At 43.9% G+C, this 20,166-nt stretch overlaps 1 protein-coding gene across 2 annotated transcripts; it reads left to right on the forward strand.

The window, feature by feature from the left end:
- Positions 1 to 89: 89 nt before the first annotated feature.
- KCTD6 (potassium channel tetramerization domain containing 6) lies at positions 90 to 20,009 on the forward strand. 2 transcript variants are annotated; one of them, XM_089682052.1, is made up of 4 exons: positions 90 to 227; positions 8,010 to 8,072; positions 11,470 to 11,576; positions 16,415 to 20,009. In XM_089682052.1, exons 3-4 carry the CDS (start codon positions 11,493 to 11,495, stop codon positions 17,099 to 17,101), a joined length of 771 nt encoding a protein of 256 aa, XP_089538178.1. In that variant the 5' UTR covers positions 90 to 227; positions 8,010 to 8,072; positions 11,470 to 11,492; the 3' UTR covers positions 17,102 to 20,009. The 2 variants fall into 2 exon arrangements, with proteins under 2 accessions (XP_089538178.1, XP_089538179.1); XM_089682053.1 differs by having other exon boundaries at positions 16,418 to 20,009.
- Positions 20,010 to 20,166: the final 157 nt, after the last annotated feature.

The following is a 20,166-nucleotide window of genomic DNA, read 5'->3' on the forward strand; positions in this document are numbered from 1 at the left end:
CACACGCCTTGGTCACACCTCTCTCAAAACAGCCTGCCTACGAGGGTGGGCGGGGTACGGGAAAGGTTGCCGCGCGACCACCAATCAGCGACGGCTGACTGCAGACGTGTACGGAAAGCGAAGGGACTCATTGGTGTGATCGGCGGGTTGTAGTGGGAGGAGATCCGGGAAGAGGCCCCGCACTGTGATCGCTACACCGGGGGAGCTGAGCGGACACCGGCGATCAGGTGAGGGGGTGCGGGGCCTGGCTGTGCGACATCATCAATATAGGAGGAGCCCCGACACTCAGAGCTGTCACTGGGCTCCTATCAGGGCCTCACCTGCTGGGGAACCACAAGGACCAGCAAGTCCAGCCCGTCTGTACATGTCTGCCTAGGGCAGCTCCGACCTCCATGGACGTGCTGGGTGCCTGGCTGTCATTCCGATCCTTCCTGATCTCCATACCGCTGTCATCTCTATATGGGAGGAGCTTCAGCTGGCAAAAGATGCCTAGTTCTGTCCATCCAGTCCTGAGGTTTACACAACCCCGCCACACAGCACAGCTCTATCCGCAGGACAGGAGACCGGACCTCCCTCTGCTGGGTTTCAGTCATTCTTCCAGGTCTTGTCCCTTCCCCCAGCCTGTGATTGGACAGTGAAAGGAGAAGCAGCAGACGGATGACCTCCTCTCTCTGCTCTCTCTTCCTATCAGCATGCCCCGTGCATCGCAGCACAAGTGATTGGCTCCTCTTGCTGCTTCCCCCTCCCCCAGCCTCAGCTCTGCTGTACAGGGGATTCTAGAGAATTTCTGGTAGGCCGACCTACTGGGTGCCTCCAGGGGAGCGCTCTGTGTGCCTTGGACACAGCAGATCACGGATCGGGGTAAAGGGCCAGTCACAGATCGGGGTAAAGGGCCAGTCACAGATCGGGGTAAAGGGCCAATCACAGCTGTCACATTGTAAACAGATTCCATTCCTTTCTCTGGCTGTCAGTTCTCCTTCCCTCACACAGAAGGAGAGCCAATCAGGGAGGGGCACAGTGAGTACAGAATTAACACTGATACACAGTGCCCTGATCATCAGTGCCATCCCATCAGCACCATCCCATCAGCGCCGCCCCATCAGTGCCATCCCATCAGCACCGCCCCATCAGTGCCATCCCATCAGCACCGCCCCATCAGTGCCATCCCATCAGCACCGCCCCATCAGTGCCGCCCCATCAGTGCCATCCCATCAGCACCGCCCCATCAGTGCCATCCCATCAGCACCGCCCCATCAGTGCCATCCCATCAGCACCGCCCCATCAGTGCCATCCCATCAGCACCGCCCCATCAGTGCCATCCCATCAGCACCGCCCCATCAGCGCCATCCCATCAGCACCGCCCCATCAGCGCCATCCCATCAGCACCGCCCCATCAGCGCCATCCCATCAGCACCGCCCCATCAGCGCCATCCCATCAGCACCGCCCCATCAGCGCCATCCCATCAGCACCGCCCCATCAGCGCCATCCCATCAGCACCGCCCCATCAGTGCCATCCCATCAGTGCCATCCCATCAGCGCCATCCCATCAGCACCGCCCCATCAGCGCCATCCCATCAGCACCATCCCATCAGCACCGCCCCATCAGCACCATCCCATCAGCACCGCCCCATCAGCGCCATCCCATCAGCACCGCCCCATCAGCGCCATCCCATCAGCACCATCCCATCAGCGCCGCCCCATCAGTGCAGCCTCTTCAGTAGTAATGGGCCGATCACCCCCTTTTCAGTTCGTGGTGGAGCATTCGAAGCTGACAAATGTTTGACGGTGAACTTCGAACCAGGGCAGGTCACTAAGCGGTATCTCACCTCATCCGAGTATACAGTAAGATACCACACAGATACTATTAAACAGTCTTTACCCCAGGGTCACACCTAAGCGTTTTCTGAAGCGTTTTGCAGAAACGCAGTACAGTCCATTTTGCATGATTTCCTATGGGACAGGTTCGCATCTGCGCGTTTTCACCCGGTGCGTTTTTGGAAAGGGTCGGGGACTTTTTTTAATGCAAAAAGTTGCGTTTTTGGTTATATAGACTTCAATGGAAACGCTGCAGAAAAGCATGTATTGTGTATTTGCTGTGTTTTAAATCTGCCTAGTAACAAGAAAAAAAAAATTAAAAATAAAAAAAACTCAGCAAAAACACATCAAATACGCAAGTGCAAAAATGAAAAGCAATGCAGAAACGGCTCGAACACAACCTGCATAGGCGTGAACCTAGCCTTAATGTTTCAGCTGTCAGTGAGGTTGCCTACTCACAGCTGAATGTAAAAAGAATTGGCGGTAGCAGAGCAATACAAAGCAGCATGCTTACACAGTACAACACACACAGCACCGTTAATGAAACACACACAGTTAACCCTTTGATTGCCCCACATGTTAACCCCTACCTGTCCGGTGTCATTAATTAGTACAGTGTCAGTGCTTTTTATTAGCACTGATCACTGTATTAGTGTCACTGGGTATGTCAGTGGCAGTTAATCAGTCCCCCCCATGTCAGAATGCCCACCGCAGTCCCGCTATAGGTCTCTGATCACCACCATTACTAGTATACAAATAAAAAAAAAATTCAGTATATATACGGCCATTTGTAGACGCTATAACTTTCACATAAACCAATTCATTTACACGTATTGGGATTTCCTTTAGCATAAATTCATGACCATTTTTGATTTTTCAAAATTTTTTTATTGGATATGTTTTATATAAAAATAAATGTATTATATATATATTTTATTTTTTTTCAAAATTGTCAGTCTTTTTTTTGTTTGTGTGCACACAAAATAAAAAACACACAGGTGATCAAATACCACTGAAATAAAGCTCTTTTTTGTGGGAAAAAGGACATACATTTCATTTGGGTGCACCGTTGCATGACCGTGCAATTGTCAGGTAAAGTAACGCGGCGGCGTATCGCAAAAAATAGCCTGGTCAGGAATGGGGGTAAATCCTCTGGAGGGCAAGTGGTTAATCTATCCATTCAGGCAGGCTTTTGCACTAAGTGGTTGTTGGGAGATCTGCTCTGTATGCTCCAGATAAACAGCACAAGCCCATCTGTCACAGAGCTTTGAAGACTAAACAGGAAAATCTGTTCTTCCTGTGTATACTACAGGGCTGAGTTACTTGTCTAACAACTCAGGTCCTGCTCTGCATTCATTCATGAATTACGACATTATGCAAAATAATGTCAAATCCTAGGTGCCAGGTCACCATGACGACTAGAAATTGCTTCCTGCTGCCTGGGCTCGCACACTGTCTTCCATAGACTTCAATGCAAAGTCGCCTCCCATAGACTTCAATGCAAAGTCTTCCATGGACTTCAATGGAAAGTCGCCTCCCATAGACTTCAATGCAAAGTCTTCTTCCATAGACTTCAATGCAAAGTCACCTCCCATAGACTTCAATGCAAAGTCTTCTCCCATAGAGTTTAATGCAAAGTCGCCTCCCATAGAGTTTAACGCAAAGTCGCCTCCCACTGACTTCAATGCGACGACGCCTCCCACTGACTTCAATGCGACGACGCCTCCCACTGACTTCAATGCGACGACGCCTCCCACTGACTTCAAATGCGACGACGCCTCCCACTGACTTCAAATGCGACGACGCCTCCCACTGACTTCAATGCGACGACCCCTCCCACTGACTTCAATGCGATGATACCTCCCACTGACTTCAATGCAAAAACGCCTCCCACTGACTTCAATACAAAAATGCCTCCCACTGACTTCAATGCAAAAACGCCTCCCATTGACCTCAGGTGCCATTATTTTCAATGGTGACTAAAACATGGTGCGGTTTTTGTCATGAGTGTTGTGTGGCAAATCGCACCATGAAGCTTGTCACCCAAAAGTTGCCCTGTCCTGGGTGCTGACAACTCGCGCTACAGGAAAAATAAATCTGGCTTTAAGTTTTTTAGCTGGATCCTAGATTCAAAGCAAATTTGTCAAGTGCTGCTTTAAGCTCTTTTTAACACTTAGTGGTCTATCAATAAAAAAAAAAACAGGACAAACATTCACCCACTTTGGCAGAAATCTGACTGTATTTTGCTTAATACATCAATTTTCTAGCTCCATCTAGTGGCCATAATGTGGTATTTTTCCTGGAATACCTCAGTCATTAAAAGTACTGCATCATGGCCACTGGATGGAGCTGCTGATTATAGGAAATCACTGTAATAAAGTGACACTAAACAATCCAACATAAACCTCTTAATCCTGCACAATGTTAGAAACGACATCTTAGAAGAATAGGAATTTTTTTTTTCAGCTGTCGTTTGGGTCTCCGCATCCTCCCAAGTATGGCTCTTTTACTGTAACTTTCAGAGTAGGAGCAATGTACTTGTATTGTGGTCACATGCACTGAGCTACCCAGACTACAACACCCATGAGTCATTGCAACAGTGATGTGACCGCATGTGTCCCTGACATCATTCATTCTGGTTCCTTCTTATCAGTGGGCAGTGTATTTGTGTTTTTACGGACCAATGCAGTCAGTGTCGGTACAATAAACTGCCAACTGGTAAACCTGGGGGAGGAACCAGAAAGAATTATGTCAGGGATTAATAGGCAGTTGGATCACATTCAGTAGTCATTTTCTGGAGGGCGCTGATGAGGGTGGCTACCTTCCTTTATAATACGGGGGCATGTCAAGTAAATGTAGCCACCCTCCCAGATGAGGTTGGGGCAGGGAAGAAATACATTTTTTAAATTTAATGTTTTTCCAGTTGTGCTGCACAAATCTTCTGTTACAGGGGACACATCTGTACTGATGACATGGAATTTTTTTTTTAATGGGTTTAGTGTCACGTAAAGCAACATGCAGTCAGAATTCATTAACCATTTACCACGCTATAGCTGCATGATGGCTACAGTACAGTCATCCAGCTCCGGGAGGGTGTCCTATGACATCCTTCCAGAATGCTTCCCCATCAGTGCGCGCCCTTCGCTGTCTGTGATCACCTGTGTCCTTTGGACTCAGGTGATCACATGACCATCTAAAAGGCCAATCACAGCGGCCTTCTACCACATAATCAGCTGTGTCCAATCACAGCTGATCACCATGTAAATACACTTGCCGGTTATCGTGAGAAAAGTATTACCGATAAACGACATCTGTTAAAGGAGACATCTTCACTGATAATCAGGGCACTGATTCAGTGCAGCCCAAAAAGTGTCCAGCAATGCTGCCCATCAGTGCCGCCAATTGGTGTCAATCAGTGCCACCAACCGGTTCGACCAGTCAGTGCTCTTCAGTGCTACATATTAGTGCCCATCAGTGCCACATATCAGTGCAGTATCATCTGTACCTCCTCATCAATGCCCACCAGTCCCGCCTCATCAGTGCCTATCAGTGCTGCCTCATCAGTGCTGCCCATCAGTGCAGCCTCAGAAAAATTACCTGTTTGCAAAATTTTATAAGAGAAACAAATAAATGTTTTTTTTTCAAATTTTTTGCTTTTTTTTTTGTTTATAGTGCCAAAAATATTTTAAAACCCAGCGGCGATTAAATACCACCAAAAGAAAGCTCTATTTGTGTGAACGAATGATAAAAATGTCCTATGGGTACAGTGTTGCATGACTGTGCAATTGTCATTCAAAGTGTGACAACACTGAAAGCTGAAAATTGGCCTGGGCAGGAAGGGGGTAAAAGTGCCCGGTAGGCAAGGGGTTAAAGATGGGTGAATGCTTGTTACTCCTTACTGACCTCACATGTTCTAGGAGGACAGAGGTTGGCTCTTGCACCGGATCATCAGGGGTCTGGTTGAAAGAAGCAGGAAGAGATGGCCATCTCCCACTGAATATTGATGGCGGTGTGAGATCCGGCATGCAGCAGTAGAGAGTCCGATTACAACAGAGCAACGCTGGATTAGTATGCATATTCAGGATTACACAGCAAAAAAATCTACAAAGTGATTGAAAAAAATGTGATTGTCCTCTTTAAGGGCTTGTTCACACTATTTGGAGGCGGTAAGACCCCATAGTTGAGCCACGCTTTTACTGCTTCAGAGACAGTAGGCAGGGGTGTACATCTGCAGTGATAGGAATTATCCCCCCGTCACTTCTGGCTAGCATAGTGCCCACTGAGTGCGGTCCATGTAAGTGAATGGGGCCACACGCAACTGCATGCAGTGCACATAGTTATAGTATCCTGGCATGACAATTAAAGGGTTAAAAGAGATGTATTGCCAAAGCTCATTTGGCAATGCTTCTCTTGTGGATCACAGGAGGGCACTTAGTTCTGCACTCCTGTGATCTAGATTTAGCAGACAGCAGGCTAAAATCCGCTGTCAGCTGACCTCACAGAGCCGGTCCAGGCTCTGCAGGGATCCCAACAATAATGTCGGGATCTTCCCAGGTGCCTGACCAGCAGCTAGCTCAGCCTCTCAAAGCGCCTCTGAGAGCCTGAGCCAGCCACTCCCACCCCCTCCACAGCCCGGAGCTGCAGTGAACGTTGACGGACAATCATCTCTCTGTGCCGGAGAGCTGAGCCATCAGCAGTCTTTAGTGTGGAGGCGGCAGGAGACAGCTGCAGCTCGGATCGATGATTGCAGCCGTCTAGGGGAGAATGTACAGTGAAGGAAATAAGCATTTGATCCCCTGCTGATTTTGAATGTTTGCCCACTCACAAAGAAATGATCTGTCTAAAAATCGAATGTTCGGTGTATTGTAACACAGAGACAGAATAGCAACAAAAAATTCAAAAGAAATGCATGTCTAACAAATGATGCACTGATCTGCATGTTGATGAGAGAAATAAGTATTTGACCCCCTATCATTCAGCAGGATTTCTGGCTACCAGGTGTCTTTCATACAGGTAACAAGCTGAGATTAGAAGCAGTCTCTTAAAGGTAGTGCTGCTAATCTCATGTTGTTACCTGTACCATTCGATTTTTAGACTGATCATTTCTTTGTGAGTGGGCAAACATTCAAAATCAGCCGGGATCAAATACGTATTTCCTTCACTGTATGCTAATTTTGATTTTATTTTTTGGATTCCTGCACTTCTCTTTTAAAGCAGGCATTACAATTCCCTTTCACCACCTGTCAAAAGCTCTCTAAAGAGCAATCTGAACGTGGATCTCTCTTCAGAGACCAAAGTTCGCATGATCGAAACCTAACACTTTTGGAGGTAAGGGGGAAATATTTTCGTAGCAATAAGTAGATTGTAATGTGTGTTGTCAAAGTGCAGCTTTACAGAAGGTGTTCTGACTCTCCAATCTAAGCATTGAAAGTGTGATCTCTGTAACTTACAGTTGTGATGAGCAGGGGTGGACTGACAACTCATGGGGCCCCCAGGCAATAGTGGATCATGGGGCCCCTGTGTCCTTGCCCAAACTCAAAAAGCCTATGAAAAAGGTACCAGGGGCATCTCATGGGGCCCCCTACTGACCCCGGGCCCTCGGGCAGTGCCCGAGTTTCCAAATGGTCAGTCCGCCCCTGGTGACGAGATAGCGATAACTCCGATCTTAGTTGAATAACACAGGCAGTGACTCGATCAGATGGCACCTTGTAGATCTTGTGAAGTGTATTCCATAAACCGAGGGAATCTTACAACAATGAACATCGGATAGGTCCAAAGATCATAATGTGATCTACTCATAAGACATGAGGCTTGAAGCTGCAATGCATTACTGGGAAAAGGGGTGGGGCTATCTATACAGCATGAACTAAACCAGAGGAAAGGGAGGAGCAGAGACAAAATACAGAGAACACTTAAAGGCATATGACAGTCATGTGAAACATGACAGAAGGTCTGTGGAAGGCAGTTGGACTGTATATTCAAATCTTTGTGCAGGATGATCAAACTGTCTTCTATAGAAAACTGCCATCAGACTGTAGTATATTTTTATTTGCATTGTGACAGCACTGTAGGAAAAGATCTTGCAACAGAAATGAAAAGATTGAGATTTGTCATAGCAGATTGTAGCATGTTGATTGAATCTGTCAGTGGACTGTTTTCTTATTTTAATTAGATTTAAATCTTTTCCTTACAGGGATCAGTAAATATATTGATGCACAGGGAATCGCAAGCAGCATCCTGTCATCCTATTCACAAGGTAAGCACAGTTTGTGATACCTATCTCAGTATTGTAACACCTTCATGCGCAAGGATAGGCCCATAACAGACACAATTGGGAGGAAGTGAATATTTAAAGTGGTTCTAAAGCCTAAGAATTGTTTACCTTAATGCATTCCCTGCACAGGGGCGGACTGACAACTCATGGGGCCCCCGGGCAATAGGGGATCATGGGGCCCCTGTGTCCTTGCCCAAACTCAAAAAAGCCTGTGAAAAAGGTACCGGGGCATCTCATGGGGCCCCCTACTGACCCCGGGCCCTCGGGCAGTGCCCGAGTTTCCAAATGGTCAGTCCGCCCCTGTCCCTGCATTAGGGTAAACAAAGTCCACGTGGCAGTATTATCCCCTCAGCCCCCCTAATACTTACTTTTTTTTAAATCAAGTAATTTTTATTAACCACTTCCCATCTGGCCCATGTATATAAACAGCAGTGCAGGACCGGGTGGCCATTTGTAAACGGCCTCCCTGCTCGTGCGCACTCCCTGGGATCACGCAGCACCGTGATCCGGTGCCCGCTGTGTCCTCTGGAAACAGTGCAACACCGATCATTGTACGTGTGAGGTCCCGATCATGTGATCACTGATTGGCCATGAAGAGTGGTAAGCAATATGTCACTTCTGACATCATTGCTTATTACGTGTGAAATCTGTGAATGATCACAGAGATCACATGGTACAAGGCTATTCACAACAGCCTTGTACCATGTGACCAGCTGTGACCAATCACCATGTGACCACCAATCACAGCTCATACAGTATTTCTAAATGGCTGCAAGAATGCAGCCAGAGAGGAGAAATGATTGCTTTTACAGCCTTTATGGGTGTAAAAGCAATCAGTGTAAAAAAAAAAAAAAAAATTAAAAATTCTTCATCACCCCCCACAAGTAGTACAGTGTCACTATGCTGACACTGTACTGCTAGGGTGACAGGATGTAAAAAAACCCCAAAAAACATAAATAATAAAATAAAAATGTAAAACAAAATTTAGAAAAATCATAAATTTTGGTTATAAACTAATTTGTTTTTTTGTTTTTTTTTTACTAAAAAGATAACTGAATACATTTTGGTCAAGATTTATGAAGAAAGATTATGTATTTGCAAAATTTTAAGAAAAACATTTTTTTTTTAATTTTTGGACTTTTTCATTTATATAGCAAAAAAAATAAAAATCCCAGCGGCGAATAAATACCACCAAAATAAAGTTTTATCTGTCTCAAAAAAATGCCTAAAAATTTCATATGGGTACAGTGTTGCATGACCGCGCATTTGTCATTCAAAGTGTGATAGCGCTGAAAGCTGGAAATTGGCCTGGACAGGAAGGGGGTAAAAGTGTCCAGACTTAAAGTGGTTAAGGTATTTTTGCATGTCATACAACAAAACAACAAGCAAGAAACATATCCGTGACATGAAACAACAATATGCCAGCACCGGCAGATGCCAAGCCAGACATCATATGAACAGTCAAAACAAGAAGCTCAGGGTTACCGCTTCTGGTACTGAAACATAACCCCGAGCTACACTCGGGAATACCTCCAGGGGGGTTTAGCATATGAGTGCATTGCACCTGAGATTTCTGTCTCCCAACACAGTGACTGAGCTGTCACCAATAGCTCCCATTTTCTAGTTATGATCAGGAGCTGTCGGGGTGTGCTCCTGATCATGTGACCACTATGACAGCCAATCACAGTGGTCATGTGATTTCCAAGTCTGTCCCTCCTTCTGCTTTAAGAATTAGTTAAAGGGTTGTGGTGGATAGGTGGGGAAGGGGTAAGGTGTTGGTGCTACCTGTGTGAATGTAAATGTTTGGGCATCATCCTAACATTCACCAGAGCTGAAGAGGTGGCTTGGAGAAATTATGTAATGTCTTTAACATTCCAGAACAAGTCCAGTTGAATGTGACCAACTACTACTGCAAGATATGTTGTGTTATCTTTTCATTGATAAGTGGTTGGGATAACAATGGCAGAATCCTTTTTTTCAGTGCTCTTTGGCTGAAAAACAAAATTCAGTTTCGTAGATTTATTTGGTATTTATGTTCACCCATTTTTCTGTAGTATTGGTTTATGAAGTTCATGGAATCATTGGCATCAGCCTCTATTCTTACAAAAGTATATAGTTTTATGTACTTACCATCACTGAGTCCAATTCCAGTGAACCTGCCTGTATGTTTTAAGATTGTGGCAGGAAACATGGGCTGTCTGGAGAAAACAGAAAAAAACATAGAGAAAATGTACAAACTCCATGCAGATAGGGAACCTGTTGTGATTCAGACCCATGGCCAAGAGTTGCTTGGCAGGCGTGCTATCCACTTAGCCCCCATGTCAGGGAAACCTGCAGGGGTATTGGAAGGGGGCAGAAGATTTCAACTAAGAGAGCAGCCAGGGACACTTCTCATTTGATGTAAGTGCTGTTCCTTGTGCTGATTAAATGAATAAATACAATAAGTCATAGATGATGAGGAAATCGGTGTTGATGGGGGGATCCCTCTCACAGCGCTATTGTGTTCTGCCGACAGGTACCCTTCCCTGCTGGCAGAACACATTGATTACTGCTGGCGGCTATCACATACAAAAAAATCTGACAGGCTGGTTGTACAGAAGTTGATTGATCAATCGACTTCAGTACAACCAGCCTACCCATAGATGGATTGAACCTTGGCCAGTTCCTGCTGAACTAGTTGAGATTTAATCCATCTGTGACATGCTGGTAGGTTAATTGGCTCCTGCCTAAATTGTCCCTAGTATGTGTATGTATGAATGTAAGTTAGGGACCTTAGATTGTACGCCCCTTGAGGGCTAGGGACTGATGTGAATGTACAATATATATGTAAAGGGCTGCATAAATTGATGGCGCTATATAAGTACCTGAAATACTGAAATCTGTGGCCAGCTTTAGGCTTTAAGCAGAAACAACTACATGACCAAAAAAAACAGTATTCCTCCACAGGAGTCCTGCATTTTATGAATGGGCTGTAAAATGCAGTCCTCATGTAAAGGAATACTGCTGAGTCTAGTGGAGGGCGGATAGTGTTATCCCCTGTCTGGTATTTATAAGAACACAGTATTTAGTGAAACAGAAAACCCTGTAACCTTTCTTCCAATTTTCTCCCAAAAAATGCCTGGCTGTCAGGCTGAATCATGGCTTCAGTTCTTTATCACTGACCCTGAAAAATTAATTAGATTAATAGCTCTGACTTCACTTCTTATATATTCTTTGGAAATAACTCTTTGGAAATAAATATTGAAGCCAGAGGACAGACGTAGCAACTACCATTTTCAGAAGAGGTCAGCTATGGCAACCTGTGTGTTACTCTTACTGTTAAGCATTTTTAGGTTTCCTATGTTCCCCTAACTTATGTTGGTACATATTGTTTTTACAGAAACGGGAGAACTCGATCAGTGTATGCATTCCTCGGCATTCAAACGTCGTGTTCACTCCAAGCATCAGTCGTTGGATCAAATGGACAATGGAGACTGGGGATACATGGTGCGTGGGATGTTTAGCTCTCTTCTAATATTTATAGTGGGCAGGATGCATGGGGTAGATTGTGTATCTTCCAGCTGGATATTGACTTCTGCATTAAAGTAGCTGTAAACCAAATCACTAAAATCTCTAATGGTAGTGTCATTTCAAAAGTGATTTTCAATCTTTTGAACTTGGCAGCTTTTATTAAAGTAATACCTGGTGATCCTGCCATAAGAGTCCTTGATCAGACACTTCCTGTTATGGGGTAACACCTGTCTCCCAGTTGTGCTGTTACATTGTCACCCTGTCACATGAGCCTCATGAGCTTACCCCCCCCCCCTTCTCCCAGCAAGTGCAGTGTCAGTAGATCACTGTCACTTGATATATTGCACACAAAACCGCAGTGTTAGCATAATCAGTCCTGATCTCTGCTAGCACTTGCAGGTAATTTTTTTTTGTAGCAGTTCAAGCAGTCCCTGACAGCCAGGTGCGCTTTTTCCCATGAGTCGCACCAGCTACCTATAAATTTAGAAAGGTACTCCTAGTGAAGTGGTCTACAGGATTCTGCCCATGCCAGGTGAGAGCGAAGGGGAAGCCTCACTGACAGAATCAGGCTCAGAATATGAACCTGTAGACAGCAGTGGCACCCTGACGATGGAGTAGAGGTCCCTGCTAAGGTCAGGCGTACCCGACCCCGTTCCCAGGTTGCTGAGGTGGTACAATTGCATGAGGATTCTCATATGCAGCAGAGTGCCAGTACTAGTGCCGCTCTACCTTTTGGTGAACTGGCGAGCACCAGCGGCCTAGTACATCCTGGTCTTATACATACCAGCACTGCAGTATCACTTGGTGACGTGGCGAGTCGCATAAGTGCAGTACAAGCTGGTGCAGTGGCGAGCACAAGTAGTGTCCCGCAGCCACCAAGAATTCGAAAATGGGCCCATAGAGCCCATAGTGTCCTTCCAGATGTGCTTGCCAATCCCGATTGGCAGCCCACAAATTCTGCAGCACCCGTACTTCCCCCATTCACTGCCCAACTCGGTATTCAGGTGGAAACAGAAAATTTAACTATCTATATACATGATTAAGTGTGGATTTTTGTATATATATATATATATATATATATATATATATTTAGTTTTCTGGGCACTTGTCACTTTTTATACACTTAGTGTGTGTATATTTAGTACCAGTTTTACGCCACTGGGTGGCAGACTGGTCGTTTGTTTTACACATTGATTGATTTGAAGCACCAGTCACCTTCACTTTATAAATATTTATGTATTGAATATTTTTTATATATTTATTAATTTTTGTTTGCACATCTATTTGGAGCACTGGTCACTTTATTATATATATATTATTTATTATTTATTATGTATTTATTTTTATTTATTTATTTAGTTTAATTAGTTTGTTACCCTCATGGCTGAGCGCTTCATCCACTATAAGATATTTTTTTCATCCCGAGGTATAGGGTATAGATGATAGCTGCTGGTCTTGTTTAGTTACTCTGTGGAGCGCAGGAGGACATCCCTATAAAGAAAATTTAACTACTCCCCTTGATTTTTTGGAGCTGTTTTTACATGGAAGATCTGTATGCATTGATTGTGGATCAAATAAATTTATGTGTACAACAATTTATCGCCACCAACCCAAATTCAAACCTTGCCAGACCACTTGCATGGAAACCCATTACGGTTTCTGAATTTACATTTTTTTTGGGCCTAGCCCTCAACATGGCATTACTAAAAAAAAATGAATTGCAGTTGTATTTGTCCCCAGACCCAATTCATCATATGCCCATGTTAATCGCTATGGCCAGGCATAGATATGAGATTATAATGTGATTTATGCATTTTAATGACAACACACTCTCTCATCCTCGGGGTGACACTGAATTTGACCGGCTCCACAAAATTCGGCCCCTCGTAAATCACCTTAACCAGAAATTTGTAGATAGACAATACTCCCCAGCAAAACATCTGTGTTGATGAGTTCCTCATTAGTTTTTCTGGCTGCCTTACATTCAAACAATTTCTCCCCAGTAAGCGTGCCAGATATGGGGTCAAGATGTATAAGACCTGTGAGAGTGCAACAGTCTATGTATGTAATTTTGGGATTTACGAGGTAAAAGATAGGCACGTGGAGCCCCCCAGATGCCCAGACTACATGGGGAGCAGTGGCAAGATAGTTTGGGGCTTGGTGTCACCCTTTTCCCATATGGGGTACCACGTATACGTGGACAATTCTTATACAAGTGTGCCACTATTTAGACATTTATACAATCTTGGAATTGGCTCATGTGACACCATGCGATCTAATCACCGGGGCTTTCTGCAACTGCTTGTAAATACCTGTCTTAGGGGTAAAAAGCCTGCTTGAGAAATGATGAATTGCTCACAATGAAGTGGAAGGACAAACGGGATGTTTTCATCCTATCTTCCATTCATGCAGACACAACCATCCAAATTTCCACGGTAGCTGGTGTTGTTGAGAAGCCCCTCTGTGTCCACGACTATAACCTTAACATGGGAGCGGTGGACTTCAACAACCAATGAAGCCGTACTTAGTACCCCAAACACACCTCCAAGATGACCACTGCCTTGCTAAAGAAGCTGAGGGTAAAGGTGATGGACTGGATAAGCATAAACCCTATTGAGCATCCGTGGGGCATCCTCAAATGGAAGGTGGAGGAGCACAAGGTCTCTAACATCCACCAAGCTCTGGTGAACTCCATGCACAAGAGGGTTAAGGCAGCGCTGGAAAATAATGGTGGCCACACAAAATATTGACACTTTGGACCCAATTTGGACATTGTCACTTAGGGGTGGACTCACTTTTGTTGCCAGCGGTTTAGACATTAATGGCTGTGTGGTGAGTTATTTTGAGGGGACAACAAATTTACATGTTATACAAGCTGTACACTGACTACGTCACATTGTAGCAAAGTGTCATTTCTTCAGTGTTGTCACATGAAAAGATAGAATAAAATATTTACAAAAATGTGAGGGGTATACTCAATTCTGTGAGATACTGTACATATTTGGAAGGCATTTCACTTGCTAAAGAATTTGTATTTCTATCCATCCACTCCTGAGATTTACATTGCACATCCTTGTCTGACTGGGCAGGAGACCTGATTTGTTTCTGCGCAGATAAGGAAAACATTCTGTTCTTGTCCTTTCCCCAGCCTGTGACTGGACAGTGAAATGAGAAGCAGCAGACCGATCTTTCTGTCCACTTCTCCTGTGAATATTTCACTTGTTTGTGCATGAGCACTGCAGCAAATCTGAATGCTGATTTTTGCTGTAAAGGAGATTGCAAGAGGCTGATAACAAATCAGGTTCAGGTATTTTCATCACTTGCAGTTAAAAAACAAATAGTAATGGTTTAACCACTTCCCCACTGCCCTATAGCAGAAAAACTGCTACAGGGTGGCAGGGCTGAGCAAAATCACATATATACACGTGATTTTGTATTTCTGGGTAGGGGACATGCATGCTGCCCTGCCCGTGCTGCCATTGGCGGCTTCAGCTGTCAATCACCGGGTCCTGGACGGTGATTCCCCGCCGGCATCCAGCGATCGCCGAGTATCACTGAAGGGGGAGAGGTCTGTATGTAAACAATACAGATCTCTCCCTGTCAGCTCCAGCACACTGCTTTGTATTGCTCTGCATAGCACACAGTTAACCCTTTGATCGCCCCAGATGTTAACCCCTTCCTGCCCAGTGACATTAGTACAGTGTCAGTGCATTTTATTAGCACTGATCACTGTATTGGTGTCACTGGGGATGTCAGTGACAGTTAGTCAGTTCCCCCCCGTGTCAGAATGCCATAATAAGTTGCTGATCATCGCCATTACTAGTATTAAAAAAAAATAAATAAAAGAATTCCACTATACATACCGCCATTTGTAAACACCATAACTTTCACATAAACTAATTAAGTTACACGTATTGGGATTTTTTTTTTTTTTAGCAAAGACATGTACCAGAATACATTGTGACTTAAATTTTATGAAGAAATTCGATATTTAAAAAAAAATTTTACTGGATATGTTAAATAGCCAAAAGTCAAAAATATAAATTTTTTTTTTTGTTTATAGCCTTTTTTGTTTATAGCGCAAAAAAAAAAAAATGCAGAAGTGATCAAATACCACCATCAAATACCATCAAAGAAAGCTCCATTTGTGGGGAAAAAAAGGACTTCATTTTAATTTGGGTGCAGCGTTGCATGACCGCGCAATTGTCAGTTAAAGTAATGCAGCACCATATTGCAAAAAATGGCCTGGTCAGGAAGGGGGGTAAATCCCCTGTAGGGCAAGTGAATAATAAATACATACTGTAGCTGCATTATGTTTTTTGTCTCCTATATATGCCCAAAGTTTGTTTTCAATCTACTTTTGTCTTTTTTAGGCCTTATGCACACTGGATGTTTTGCTATCTCTCCTAGATGCCTTTCCTACTGGCAGCAGCGTTTTGGCAGAAAAAACACTTGATACTTCTAAACACATGTAATGCATTTAGGCTGGTCAAGCGCTTGGGTGTTAATTCATTTAATTGGCCAGAATAATCATTTATTCTGGCCATTGAAATGAATTAACACTCATGCGCTAAGTGCTGCTGCTTCTGGACATGCTGGCAGTGGAGTTTTTTTCTGCCTGTAAATGCCTCTGCCTCCAAACTCCTGTAAACGCCTATGTGTGCATGGACACTTAGGCTAACATGCAGGGGCATATAGAGGCAAAAAAACCCATCAAACACGCCAGGAGCAGCAATAAATAAGTCCAGTGTTCATGAGGCCTTATTGTTTTGTTTGCTTGCTCTGGAATAACTAGAACTTTTCTTCAATTTTAGAAGACTGACCCAGTCACACTCAATGTTGGGGGCCATGTATACACAACATCGTTGTCTACGCTGACCCGTTATCCTGACTCCATGTTGGGTGCCATGTTCCGTGGCGACTTCCCCACCGCTAGAGACTCACAGGGTAACTACTTCATCGATCGCGATGGTTCTCTTTTCAGATACATTCTAAACTTTCTTCGGACATCAGAACTAACTCTTCCCGTAGACTTCAAGGAATATGACCTGCTTCGGAAAGAAGCAGATTTTTATCAGATCGAACCTCTAATACAATGTCTAAACGATCCTAAACCTTTGTACCCCACGGACACCTTTGAAGAAGTCGTTGAACTATCTAGTACGAGGAAACTGTCCAAGTACTCCAATCCTGTCGCCGTCATTATTACCCAACTCACCATCACAACCAAGGTGCATGCCTTACTGGAGGGGATCGCCAACCACTTCACCAAGTGGAATAAGCACATGATGGACACTCGGGATTGCCAAGTTTCCTTTACTTTTGGGCCTTGTGATTATCACCAAGAGGTCTCCCTCAGAGTCCATCTGATGGAGTACATCACTAAGCAAGGCTTTACAATCCGGAATACCCGGGTCCACCATATGAGCGAGCGGGCCAACGAGAACACAGTGGAGCATAACTGGACTTTCTGCCGACTTGCAAGAAAGACAGATGACTGACGGCGTTTTGATCATTGCCTTTGATGTAGGCATTAATCTGAACCCATGTTCTCTGATAAACAAAGTGCTGTTTTGGGCACCTATTTATTAATGGTAATGATGACTGAATAGAACTGCTAATATGACTCCTTAGACCTATAATCCAGCACGCATGCATGTGCCTGCTAATGGAAGTCACCCATTCAATAATGCTCTCCATGCTTTCACGTAGGCTTCCAAACCCTTAATGTAACATTGCTCTACTTTGTTCATACCGAATGCCGATGTGCAAGTGGCTTGTGCGTGTGTCATGTAGGGTGAAGCTTAAAGATTGAATGCTACAGGCATAAAGTTGGACATCAAATCTCAAGTTGCCGATGAACCATGGCCAGTCTTTAGTTTGGCTGGTTACTAGACTTGATGATTTATTCTGTAAATATTTTATCTTGCTATGCTACAGTGAACAAAGGACTGAAAGCCAACGGGTTGCGAATTGATTCCCAGGGCTTGTTGACTGACCAAGTGCTAATGTGCAGTAACTTCTAGCAGTATATCACAGAATCTGGTTGATCATATGCCAGCATCATGACATCTTGCAAAGCAGCACCCCCTGAGGATCGAATCATGGCTCTGCTCTCTCAAAATGACCTCTAGGGCAGTTTAAAGGGAAAGTACAGCGTTTTTCCAGTGGATTTTTTAAAATGTAGTTATTGCAGTGTTACCTTCACAGTTTAAGTTTGCCCCCCCCCCTTTTTTTTTTTGTTACTGTAATAAATATAGAGATCCCTATTATCCACTAGAGGGAGCTCTCATTAGTTCAGTGTAATTACAGCTACATTCCTGGATAATTTTGACCCTCCTCTATCTTATGCTGCCATGCTTTTAGTTTCCTTACCTTGTGAATCCAGCTATACTCATCTAAGTCCTCCGTCCAGGTCCCTCAAAACCACCGTTTCCAGGTGGGGGGTCACTAATCCAGCGCTATGATTGTGCCTGAGACAGTCAGTTCCCTCAACTCCCTTCTGCTGACATCAGTCCACTTTTGGATCCTGAGAGAACTCTGCTGCCAGACATCCAACTGAAAGTGTCCACAACACACAGGTAGTGACATGGACACCCAAAGAAAAACCTTTGCAGGAAGTAAACAGAAGGGGAGGAGATATGGGGCTGGATTGTCACTCCTGGTTTGGGTAAGTAAAATGCTTTGTTTTTTTCTTCCACATCCAGCAATTAGTTGAGGGGTGGAGGGGAAGGGATGAAAAACAATCCCAGCGATGGGCTTTAACACATAAGAATATTTACATCAAACTGATCCCTTTTATAGATTTATATAAAAATCGTTAGCTTATACATTCCCTTTAAAGTTTGATGTTGCCAAATGGTACCTACTATTACCTTTTCCTTGCTTCCCTTAGACCCCTAAAACACATTGGATTCCCCTTTTTGATCTTCTATCTGACCCAATTGTGGAATGGAATTGTAGCTGGACTAAGAATCTGTGGTGGTGCTCTTCGATTTTAAATGTGCTACTTTGTGTTACAAACCAAGGAAATTAGTGATGCTCTGGGATGTAGAAATCTACCAAACAGTCTTTACCAACACCATCATAATACTGGTTTTCATCCCATTCTACCGCCACCATCAAGTCACAGGTGCAAGCGCTTCCAGGATCTATCACCCTTTCCTCCAGACTCGTGTAGCACATACAAAGCTTCAATCCGTTCTGCTTTGTTCTAAAAACAGCTTTAATGTTCACGTTTCAGTAGAATTACCACTCAAATCAACAAACAGAAGATGCTATACAATAAAACCTCAAAAACGATGTGCAGTCCAAACCCTATAAGTCCAAACTTTGAATCAAATTCTTCTCGTGTTCAAAAAATTCCTCCAATAATGTACCAATATTCAGAAAAACATACGCTTTTTTATATCTTTCCAAAAGGTGGGAGACAGTCCTCCTATTGATCTTTACCCAGTATAGTCTGCCTTCAGAGAAGAATTTGATTCAAAGTTTGGACTTATAGGGTTTGGACTGCACATAGTTTTTGAGGTTTTATTGTATAGCATCTTCTGTTTGTTGATTTTTGTACATCTTTTGGGGTGAAGGTGTTGATGGTGCTGTGGGGAATTGGATTTATTTAGTTTGCTTATTAAGAGAGTGGTTTTGATTTTATTTTTTTTAGAATTACCACTCAACCTACTCCTTACTGATGCATTTCAACCCCTTTCCTTCATCATCTTGCTCTACAGTTAAAGCGTTAGACTCTTTGATTTAAAAAAAAAAAACACAGTTGACAGGGTTTCCATCTGTACCTGGTCTTCCTTCTGGGTTTGTGGGCTTCAGCCGTTTAAATGGCCATGCCGCAATAAAGTCACTCCTGCCTCTGCACACAGGAATCGCAGACGTGGCATAGAGGTCTGAAGGGACGGCACGCCATCCCTTCAGAGCGCAGCGCGCAAGCCAGTGACATCCCCAGTTGCTTCCAGTGTGAATATCTTCTAAATATTTCATGTTTAGGAGACATTGACTGTACCTACAGGTAAGCCTTATTATAAACCTACCCGAAGGTGGAATTTACTACCTCTTCAAGCTCCCCCTACTGGAGCCTAATTGTAGAGCAAGGAGATGAGGGAAAGGGGTGAAATGCGTCAGAGGTGAGTTAGAGTGTTGGTGTTCATGCTGGAACTTGAAAAATAAAGTTGTTTTTAGTCTAGAGGAGAACAGAGTGTGGCCTTGTAATACCATCATAATATTATTGGACAGCAATACTCTAGGGTCTATTGCTGTATTTCCACCTTTCCCAATCCCTATTAGGAGCACAGGAGAACTGGTTGAGTCCTCTGTAGGTTCTCAACCTTCTGGACAAGTTAAATCTTCAACATATCAGTAAAATATAGGTGCAGCGCCTAATAAATATGTAATAAATGAATATTCAATAAAAAGCAAATAATGTATAAATTAGTCCAATAATATAAATAAATCAATTCAAGTGAGAAATCCAAGGGTAGTGAAATCAGCAGCAGATAGACTCGTGACACCAGCTAATAGTTAAAGTGCGCACTCACCAGAAGCGCATAGCTGGTGT

Source organism: Staurois parvus, unplaced genomic scaffold, assembly GCF_062004578.1.
Source record: "Staurois parvus isolate SC_StPar_1 unplaced genomic scaffold, SC_StPar_1.0 ptg000283l, whole genome shotgun sequence".
Lineage (NCBI taxonomy): Eukaryota > Metazoa > Chordata > Amphibia > Anura > Ranidae > Staurois > Staurois parvus.